This window comes from Camelina sativa, chromosome 15, assembly GCF_000633955.1.
Source record: "Camelina sativa cultivar DH55 chromosome 15, Cs, whole genome shotgun sequence".
Taxonomy (NCBI): domain Eukaryota; kingdom Viridiplantae; phylum Streptophyta; class Magnoliopsida; order Brassicales; family Brassicaceae; genus Camelina; species Camelina sativa.
The window spans coordinates 29,673,262-29,684,832 of NC_025699.1; the positions used below are offsets into that span (position 1 = coordinate 29,673,262).

At 33.7% G+C, this 11,571-nt stretch overlaps 1 protein-coding gene across 1 annotated transcript in view; it reads right to left on the minus strand.

Moving 5' to 3' along the window:
• LOC104748928 overlaps positions 1 to 4,490 on the minus strand; it is an 8,629-nt gene extending 4,139 nt beyond the window's left edge. The window contains exons 1-7 of the mRNA XM_010470505.2: positions 4,243 to 4,490; positions 3,755 to 3,857; positions 2,684 to 3,203; positions 2,366 to 2,603; positions 1,547 to 1,839; positions 754 to 936; positions 173 to 597 (exon numbers count right to left, since the gene is read on the minus strand). Of these exons, the coding sequence (XP_010468807.1) occupies positions 173 to 597; positions 754 to 936; positions 1,547 to 1,839; positions 2,366 to 2,603; positions 2,684 to 3,081 (1,537 nt within the window). The 5' untranslated portion in view covers positions 3,082 to 3,203; positions 3,755 to 3,857; positions 4,243 to 4,490. The remainder of the gene's footprint in view (positions 1 to 172; positions 598 to 753; positions 937 to 1,546; positions 1,840 to 2,365; positions 2,604 to 2,683; positions 3,204 to 3,754; positions 3,858 to 4,242) is intronic.

The window sequence follows — 11,571 nt, forward strand, 5'->3', positions numbered from 1 at the left end:
GCAGGCTTGTTACTTTTTCTTGATTGTAAAGCAGGGATGGACACTCTAGGAATATTCTGTGCAGCTTTCCCATCAACCTCATCAGACTGTTTACCCTTGTCTTTAGACTTGATCTCAGGGGGGCCAGATTCTTCACTTTCTGATAAGGCTGCTGGGGAGAAGCTGCTTTCACCTTTTAGTTTCAATTGAGGTGAAGCAGCTGGTGAGCGTTTATGCAATCCAAACCCAGTTTCGCTACAACCAGCATCTGATATATTATCAGAATAGGGAACTTCATCCTTACTAGAAACAATGGGCACTAAATTTGTCCTTCTTGCTACCCGAGATATCTTTTGTGGTCTTTGACTGGCCCACTGAGTGACAGGTGGTGATGAAGACCGATTTGATGTCATACGCTTGCGATGTGTAACCCCTGACAATGTTGGAGGCTTATTCGTACAGCCAGAGATATCCCATTCAATTGGGGACGGAGTGTTATGGAGCCCTGGAGACAGTTTTGGTGGTAGTCCCGATCCTGACCTAGGCCCACGAACTGAAGCATTTGTTTTTGTATTTGCAACCAGACTTGAAGAATTGAACTCATCATGAATGTTTGACCTTCAATGAATTAAATAGAGTAATAAGCACATTGAACAATGAGCAGAAACAACAGTGGCGATCGGCAAGATGATACGGTGAACTGAAATCTTATGACCAAAGTACATGTAATTGATAGAAATTTTCAAAAAGTATCATCATGATTATAATACATACTTGTTGACGCCCCTGAGATTCACCCTTTCTTTATCTGATCCAATGGAGCGTTCTCTCTTCTCATTGTACAAAGAGTTATGATCAGAATCAACCCTCGGCAGTGGAGAATGCCCAACGAAGCTCGTCTGCTGAGAGAGGTTATCAGATCTTCCATACCCATTAGCTCCATTACCAGCCGATTGCCTACAAAAATAATTCAAACAGGAGATTTTACCCAACAGAATAACCATCAAAGGAGACAGAATCCAATTGATCGACAGGAGGCGAGAAAATAAAGAAGAAGCAAAACAATACTGATGGTGGATCTACAGCATATTCTGAACCCTTGAAAATCTACAGAAATCATCAGGTCAATTCTTCAGTCAACAAAATTACAAGTAGAATTGTGGAAATAAAATGAACCGGAGATACTGATGGTGGAAGCACAAACCACACTCATGCATCTCCAACATACATAAGTTATTTAGAGCGTAAAGAGTCATCAATCCAGCACATACTTCTATAAGGTCACTAAGTCAGATAAAAGCATGTAAATGAAGAACAATCAATAGAATGTTGTGACATACCAGTTTTGATTTTATTTGACGATAAACTCAAAAAGGTGGATAGCAAAAGAAATGTAGTGCAATTATGAGGTCTTCAAAATAAAGTTTGCAAGCTAAGTACATGTAAGCTAAGTAATTTAAAAACACACATCAAGGCGACACTCAATACACAAGGCTAATAAATATCAGCGTTGGACCTTGTATGTTAACTGCACAAAAATCTACCACGTACATACAACAGGTCATACCTTAACATGTTTGAGTCACCATTCAATCTCGACCGGGAGTCGCCCGTTGATTTCTGTTGTATGCCCTGCTTCAAGTCTCGGTAACCATCAACCACTTTTGACGCTGAGTTAGGATGACAGTCCACATTAATAGATGAGCGTTTTTTCTTCATTCTTGACTTTTCCCAACCCTCAATACTAATTGAAGTTCGATCTTCACCCTGAACTGCATTATTATTTGCTACCCTCATTATTTCTTTATCTCTGTCTACAGCCGGTGACTGTCGAACAATAGAATTGCTTCGAACATCCATCTGAAACAAAATATAGATATTAAGTTTCCTTGAAGCTATAGTGACGCACTTACTAGTTATCTGAGAATTGAAAATACAATCAGACGCAAAGTTCAATAAACTTTTATCAAAACTTAAAAAGAAATAAGAGTTAGTTTCATACTATCAAATATATTCAGGCCACAACAGTATTGTGATAATACAACAGGCTTATAAGCAAAAATAGTTGAGGGCCAATTAGATATAAGAAGACAAATGCAATAACATATGATTCCTTGATGTAACACTTTAACTGCATGCAATCCGACATTGTATTTATATAATACTACTTTTGGTACCAAAAATTGCCTTTATGACAAAGCTTCTATATCGTATTTAAAACTACAAATTGCAACCACGATAATCTATCACAAATTCAAAATTGAATTGCTGCAAACAAAAAGACTGTGTTATAGCATATAAAGCTTATTTGTTCAGGCATGAAGCAAGATAACAACTCCGTACGGCTGATGCAGAAAAGGATGTAATTTAAAAAATCAGGAATTACCATGGAAGTACGTGTTCGTTTATTTGGAACACCACTTTTAGGTCGTTCGTCCAACTTTTGGTCAGGCTCAAAACCACCAGCCAGGGTCTGACCCTGAATTCCCATTTTACCAAGGCCTGGTCCTGATACCAAGCGATCAGTAGAAAATCCTTCTGGTCGAGACCTCTTCTTTGTATGTACACTTGGGAAAAACTTGTTAAATACAGAGGAAGCTTCATTGAAAATTTTTACGCGCTCCCTGTGACCACAAAAAAAAAAAAAAAATGAGCCAAAAGAGCACCTCAAACAGAACTAACGAACTTGTGGTAGTTAAACTACCTGGCCTTCACATTGTTTTCACGCAGACCAGCCTTGAATCTTTTGATCTCTTCTGGTATAGGAGATGGAATTAACTTCCCTTTCAAAGATCCACTAGGAGACTCATCTTCTTGTATTCCAAGAGCAATACTCACATGCCGCTTAAAGTCACCTTGACGAATAGATTTGTGATCCGCGGCAACCACCTTAGGATCAAAACGCAAACACTGAAAGAAATTTGTTACATCGGTTTGTGCTATTGGTGAAGTGGTCCTCAACATGTTTGGATGAGACGGGACGGGATGTTCCATGGACTCGCGAAAGCTACTAGATCTTTCCATCTGTGCGGCAAAGTTAGATCTGTATAGAGGCCTATCTAGCCCACCAGAAGAATAATCAAACTTCCCAGGTGCTGACATTCCCTCAGCTCCAGAAAGTCTTATGGTTTATAATAAACACAAAACACACAGTGGAGCATGACAAGCTGTAGCACATAAAAATGCTGATTTCTCAGCTCTTAACTAATTGACTTAAGATGCACCTGCCATGTGACAACGGGAAATAATACATTAGTGTAATAAGTCTTTTCCATGAGAACGGCATTTGTACAATTACTTGCAAGACAAACAAATCCCAAGATATTTTATGTAGAACTTAAGCATGAAAATAAGCGAGAACCTGAAGTGAAACATTTGATTTACACTGCCCAACACTTGAAAATAAAAAGAAAAAACAAAGACCAAATTCTAATATCTTTACACACAAACACAGGAATCCCTTTACGTGGTTTCAGACTAATCTGGTTTCTTCATACAGTGACAGTTATTGCATAAATTTGGGTTTGTAAGCAAAAGTTATTCATTATGATCTTTAGACAGAAGCTACCACAACCATGTTCAAATGAAAAAGATTATTCAAAGATACTGCAACTAATCTGCCCCAACCTAAGAACTAAAAAAAACCAAGGGAATGCATTAAGAGATATAAAAAAATGCAAAACGTCCAGTAAAATTCGAAAACAAACTAGCAAGAACAGAGATGTTATTTTCAAATCATTCTAAACTCACTTCCAGAAACAATCCTTTCACTTACAGAGAATCCAGGAGACCTGTGTTGGAAAAACACCTCCAAGTTTCACTTCGTTGAGCACCGGACAGAATTAGACAACCAAACTCACCAATCCAATAAATAAACCCTGAGGAAATTTGAAAAGCACAATCCTTTAGTTGCCTTCATCACAAATGATCTGCATTGTCTATTAATCACAAAAAAATCATCCCCCCAACTTTGAAACAAATTTAACTTCCACGCTTATCTACAAATACGAACTAATCCTCTTCCTCTCCAAAGATTGTTACTTTCACCATAATCTAACTTCATTACCACAAAAGCAGCAAAACTAATCAACATTGAACTAAGAATTATCAATCCCTGTATTAAACAGGAAACCCTAGGGGAGAACTGAATCAAACATAAAACAACTAAGCAAAATCTTAATAAGCAGCGTAATCAACAATTCGATACTATCAATAAAACCCTAATAACCCAGATCAAAGTTCAAAGATTGAAACAGCCCGTACCTCTGAATCAAAAACCGCGGCAAAGGGCACACACAAAAAAAAAAAACTCAAATCCCCGATAACAAAAATCAAAGATTTTGAGGATTAAGATTGTTTCCACGAGTTCATCAACAAAGAAAAAAAGGGAAGAAGAAGCTCCAAAATCGAAATTAAGCAACGCCTTGTGCAACAGCCATGAGAGGAAGGGATCGAAGCGAAAACCAAAGGCGCTTCGGTTCGGTTCGTTGTTAGTTTTTGATCGGCGATGAAACTAGAACTACTGAAATTACCATCTTACCCACGTTTAACCCCTCAGAAATACATACCCCCTCCAAGGTGAAATTAGGGGTAATTTAGTAAAATTCAAAACGAGCCGGCTCGTAGAAGCTATGGGCCTCTCTGGCTAATATTGTACTGTTTACAAATTTTATCTAAAATATCTCATTAAGTCTTGATGACTTGCTAATCATTATTAACATGAGATGTAATTTATTTTAAATTATGATGATAAAAAAGGTACTAAATTACATGTGGTAAGATGACTATGAGCTCATTAGAGCATTTTCATTCATTACATCATTTAAATATAGAGAGGATTTGCCAAGTATTACAATTCTATCAATGGGACAAAATATACTAATATTAACTATAATGATTGTATAATGAATTAGGTTTTTTATAGTTGACAACTTGACATATGTTACATTTCAGATTATTCAAATTTCGAATAGAATGAATGAAAAGAAATAGTTAATTATGGTTAAAAGAATAATTTAGAAACACCAAAAATAATTTAGAAGAAAACATTTGAGAACAGTTCTTTCTCTTTTTCTTTCAATATTACTCCTGAAAATAATTAGAATCAATACATTTATTTAACATATACTTGAGTGATTTGAAAATCTACTTTTAAATCCCCTCTTATTGAGGATTGTACTTTTAATGATTTTAAGAGATTTAAGTGTTTTTTTTTGTCAACCGAACATTAAATTAGAAGGTAACTCCAAGGTTGATTGCCCAAACTGGAGGGAAAGAATTTACAAAGGTAGATGCAGAAATTAACAATCTCGAAGAGCGGGCAGACAATCATCCCGTACATTGGACGTACGCGGGATCCTCAAAAGCAAAAATAATGGAAATGATGAGCGAAGTAAGCTAAACTCATCCAACAGATTGGAAAAAGCAGCGCCTTGTGCAACAACCATGAGAGGAAGGGATCAAAGCGAAAACCAAATAATTACTGAAACCTTAGATTCCCCTCCGATTAGCACTTCGATTTCAGACAAAAAAAAGCTTTCTTTCTCCTCTGCTTTGTTGACACCTGAGATTTGATTCAATTCAACCATGTGGTGGAGTCGGGTGACTTATGGTAAGACCTCAACTAAAAGGCTGAAGCCCAATAAAAGCCCATTTACTACTATTTCACTATATTTTGTCTCTGCTTTTAAAGTACCGAATTGAACTTAATTGACGCTAGTTACTAATTACGAAATTTGGATTATGATCTACTAGATCTCTTTTGCTTAGTTAAACAACATACTACCTCAAATGTTGTTAGGAAATTTTCTTTCATATATATTAACATATGTACTTAGGGATGTATTGAAACTAGTATTTTGGAAGATTTGAGTTTTTTTTTTCTTTTAAGTAGTATGTTATTCAACTTGAGATTTTAAATTCTCTTATCAAACTAGTATGGTACCATGTTATTGAACTTGAAGTTTATGTAAAGTCTCTTCGTAAACTCCATTTTATTGAACTTGAGATTTCATATTGATTTAACATTCTCTGTTTTTAAGTTACATATTCATGCTTTTCTATAATCATTCTTCAATCGTTTGTGAAAATCATATTTATCTCCAAATGAGAACACATATGCATCATGACATCATCCGCCATCACCTTGAATTCATTTTCTGAACTTGAAAAAGCATTGATCGTAATCCTAGTTGGTTTCTTTGTCGCTCTTGATACATTTTTCTTCTTCTTCTGAAATCTAAATTTTCTTTATTTCTTTTCCTAAAATCATCAAAAAGGTTAAGAAAATAAATAAATAAACAATTCCAACAAAATATCCTAAAAACTTATTAATCTCTCAAATCCCAAATTTTCCAAATACCACAATGATCTAACGATCGATGTTAATAAGCATTTATCTCATTTTTTACCATTTGAGATTAATAAGTTGGAAAATTTATTCAACTAAAAATTTGAAAAACTGAACAAATTACAAAGAACAATTGTTCAGCTCATTTATCCACCATATCGCATATGAAAAGCTGAATATATATTTTTTTTTTTTCAACTCTTCACCTACATACAACCATTTGTACCCAACGTTTGACCAAAATCAAAAGAGTAAAATTTTTACAATGACAAACTCATAAACAATTTTTGTTTGATAAAGCATTGAAAACGATTAAGAAGCTTCATGGCTTAAGAAATGATAATAACAATTTTCAAAAAAAAAAAAATCTATTTTTTTCAGAAAAACTTGGTTTGCTTATAAGAATTTTGGTTTGATTCGGAAGTCCATTATAGACTTGACTTATGAAAACACTAAAGAAAAATAGAATTAGAAACTTATAACTTATTCAAAGGCATATGATATGCTTCTCGAATTTCTCAGTCACCTCTTTATTTGCATCTTCATCCACCTCTTTGGTTGCTGCCTCACTCACATCATCTTCCTTTTTGACTTGATGATGTTGTGAGAAAGAGAAGCCTAGGTATCATTGGAATACTTAATGGAGGAAGTGTTACTCGAGAAAGAGAAATCCCTGAAGACAACATTGAAAAGCTTGTTAAATCCTAAATTTCTAGGAATGAGAATGAAGATCCAAGCATAGCCATGGAGAAAAAACTCAAAAAACAGAATTAGAGAAGAAAAGTTTGAAGATGAGTAACAAAGAGCACATAAAAATGTTGAGAAAGATGATGATGCAAAATGCTTAGGTATGATCAATCGCAAATGAAAAAGGAAGAGAAGATTAAAAAAAGAGACCAAGTTTTCTCAATGAAATAGAAAAACAAAAATGTTATGTGAGAATGATAGTCAAGATGATGATGTAAACTGTTGAGGTATGAACAATCACAAAAGAAGAAAAAATAAAAGATTAAAACGGAGACCAACTAATTAACAATATTCAACTTTTCATCTGCGATATAATGGATAAATGAGCTGAACAATTTTTCTTTGTAATTTGTTCAGTTTTCAAATTTTTAAGTTGAATAAATTTTCCAACTATTCATCTCAAATGGTAAAGAATGAGATGAATGCTTATAAACATCGACCGTTAGATCATTGTGGTATTTGGGAAATTTGGGATTTTGAGAGATTGAGTGAGTTTTTAGGATATTTTTTGGAATTGTTTATTTATTTATCTTTTAACTTTTTTTTGATGATTTTGGGAGATTTTTAGGAAAAGAAATAAAGAGAAAATTTAGATTTCAGAAGAAGAAGAAAATGTATCAAGAGCGACAAAGAAACCAACTAGGATTGAGATCAATGCTTCTTCAAGTTCAGAAAATGAATTCAAGGTGATGGCGGATGATGTCATGATGCATATGTGTTCTCATTTGGAGATAAATATGATTTTCACAAACGATTGAAGAGTGATGATAGAAAAGCATGAATATGTAACTTAAAAATAGAGAATGTTAAAATCAATATGAAATCTCAAGTTCAATAAAATGGAGTTTACAAAGAGACTTTACATAAAATTCAAGTTCAATAACATGGTGTTTGATAAGAGAATCTAAAATCTCAAGTTGAATAACATACTACTTAAAAGAAAAAAAAAACTCAAATCTTCCAAAATACTAGTTTTAATACATCCCTAAGTACATATGTTAATACATATGAAAGAATTTCCTAAATTATATAAATATAAATATGTAAATATTTTTTATGATATAAAGATACAATATTTGACAATGTTATTGTGTATCTCCTAGATCCTTCATGAAGAAAGGACTTAAAAAGAGGATCACCATTCAAAACTCCTACATTTTTTCTCTAGAACACTAACACTTCATTAACAGCTTGATTGGTTGTGGTTTTAGTCTTACAAATCCACAACAATTATGCTTTACATATATACTAGATGAATACCCACACTATGCGCGGGCTTATGGTTTACCGTTTTCTAAACAATTTTGCTATTAATTTGTTTTTTTTGACGTAGAGTTTATCTATTTTTTAATTGTGGAAATCTTGAAAAATATAATTTTGACTTTGATTTTTAATACTTCAAATATGTTTTTTTCATTTCGCAATTGAATTATTAGATACATGCATGAACAACTTTGTTTTGAGAGCTTAAACATTCTACAATTCTTGTCTAAAACTTCTAAAAATATATTTCAAGTGAAAGCTTGATCTAAGGATGCATATTTTGTAATAAAGAGTTTTTTAGCTTTTCAGTTATATACTATGAAATACTAACATTTTAATTTTTCAAGATTGCAGCTTGGTTAGCTCTTTAATAGATATAATTAAGATAGACATCTTCCTTTCATGTTATCTCTTCAATTTCTTGAATATAACTCTAAAGTTTTTTTTAATAAGAATTTCATTTAATTTTCTTTTTGACAACTTCTAAATATTAGAATATGAAACCTCTTCCTCTTTGTCTCTGTATTTTGCTAAACCAACTAACTACAATTTTATTTAATAATAGTGAACAAAACTCCAATCTTCTTCAAAAAAAACTTTAGGGACAAACTTTCATGAATTTCTCTACATTATTAACAAATATCTCTATCACTGCTGCAACTCTTCAAACTATTGACAAATTGAAACTCCTAAACCATATATCCATAGATTCATGGTTTACGCCAAGAGTAAAAAGTGGCTTTTTGATTCAATCCCGATGCCCTTTTTGTCTTTTGGTGATGCATCTACTTTCTTGGGACATGTTATAAGCCTCACTAAATTTTTTTATGTAAATATTGAAACTGTTTTTGTGATATAAAAAAAGAATAAAATACATGAATAGGTCTCTTTGCTTTTAATGAGGATAGACAGGTGGCACTCTCTCCACTGCTGATGTGTCACTCAGATGGAGAGAGTTGGCCATCTTTCATAATATAGATTTCAAGTCTACACACTTCTGTTTTTTTTTTCCTTTTTTTTCGTCGAAAAGTGAATTATATTGATGAATTAATAAAGTAACATACATTTGATGAATTAGCCAAACAGGTGGTCTAAAACATTCAAAATAAAAGGTACAATTAAGACATCCATATTTTGCTAATAGGTGTCTACTATATTACAACATCGCTTAGTAAAAACAAACTGAACAGAATGGAATCTTGACTGCCACCATCTTATGTCTTGGATGATTAAAAGCTACAACCATAAATTTTAGGCTGAGGAAAATTGATAGATATTTTTTTGCTTAAGTTTTATTTAAAAACAAATTGATAAGAAACCTAAGCTTAAAACTTATAAGTTATTTGATTATAAAACCTTAGCTTGACAACAACACTTGCAAATAGAATGATTGAGAACATGTTTTCTTCTTAAGTTTTTCTCTATGTGTGAAGAATTTTAGACTACTTTTTTCAAATGAAATGTCTGAATTTTGGAGTAGTCTTTATCTTCCATAAGGTTTGATATACAGAGATGACAAAGGGGCAAGTATGAGAACAAGTTAAGGATATGCCACAAAGTGATCAATCAGCTCTTGAAAGTGAGAATGCCAAGAATTAATTCAAGAGATGCAACACAATTGGTGAATGATGAAACTTTGCGATTCACAACTGGGTACAATATATACAATGGTGGAAATCAAGATTTGATGAAGTTCAATTTTGTTGGATTGGAAGACAACAAAATAAACCAACAAATTATCTATCAAAGTCTCCAATGCTAATATTTCATAGCTAAATTCTTGTACCAGTTTCAATTACAAAGGTTTTACATTCAAACTATTGTAATTTAGTTATCAATTAATCAGTATATCGATGTTCAAAAAAATCAAATCTTAAATCAAGGCATTGGAACATGACTCGTTCGAGGCAATATATGGAGGGATTTTGCGATGAGATTGCAATGAATTTATGGAATACTAATAGGTAAATGTGAACATTAATTTATTGTTATGTCAAAAACTCAAAGATGATTTTATTTGTTATGTCAAAATAAAAATTAAGTTTAAGATGGTGTGTTTACATGTTTTAGTGTTTATATTTTTTTATTTATCAATATAGACAAAAAAAATACAAATCTACAATATACACATAATACTTACCACATGTTTTCATATTATAATAGTCACAATTGTATTTACCAATCATGCTTTCACTTAATCCTACTGCCTAAATTCTACAGGTATAGACAAATTTTTACAGCCGAAATCCTAAACAACTATAACTATAGTATTCAAACAAACAAATTGTACAGAAAAACAAATGTGGTTGTTTATAAAGAGAATTCTTAAATCTTGTTTGTAAAGAAGTAAAAAAAACCCTCGTAACCAAAAATAAAAAAAAAGTAAGAGAAATGAATCCGATATCTTGGATAATAAGAGCGTAGACAAAAAAAAAAAGAGGGATGCTCTTGGTCCACCTTGTTTGCCATGGGACTATGGTGGGGATGGAAGTGGCGGTGTGGTAATGTTTTTGGTATGATTGGAAAATGCAGAGATCGAATAAAGTTTGTCAAGGAATTGGCAAAAGAGGTTAGTCAAGCACATCAAACGCATTATCCGATAGAGGTCAGGAGGTCACGGGTTGAGCAAATGATCTCCTGGCGGACTCCGGCTGTCGGACGGTTCAAGATCAATACGGATGGTGCTTCACACGGTAATCTTGGCCTGGCTACAGCAGCAGGTGTGGTGAGGGATCATACGGGTCGGTGGTGTGGTGGTTTTGCACTGAACATTGGCATCTGCTCGGCTACTCTAGCGGAACTGTGGGGGGTATATTATGGCCTTCACTTTGCATGGGAGAAGCAGCTTTGGGACTTGGAGGTGGAAGTGGATTCTAAGGTAGTGGTTGACTTCTTAACCGCGGGGATTAGCGGGACGCATCCCCTATCTTTCCTGGTATTCTTATGCCATGGCTTACTTCGTCGGGACTAGACAGTCCGAATTTTATATGTGTATAGAGAGGCGAACCGTCTTGCAGATGGGCTAGCTTCCTATGCGTTTACTTTGCCGCTAGGTTTTCACAGTTTTGAGTCTAGTCCGCCTATTGTGGACTCCATTGTTGAGGAGGATGTTAGAGGAACTGCGTTTCCCAGACAGACCCGTTTGTAATTCATTTTATAGTTGTTGAATAAAATACAGGGAGGTTCTTTGTCTCCCTGTTTCCTACCAAAGAAAAAAAAAAAAAAAAAAAAAA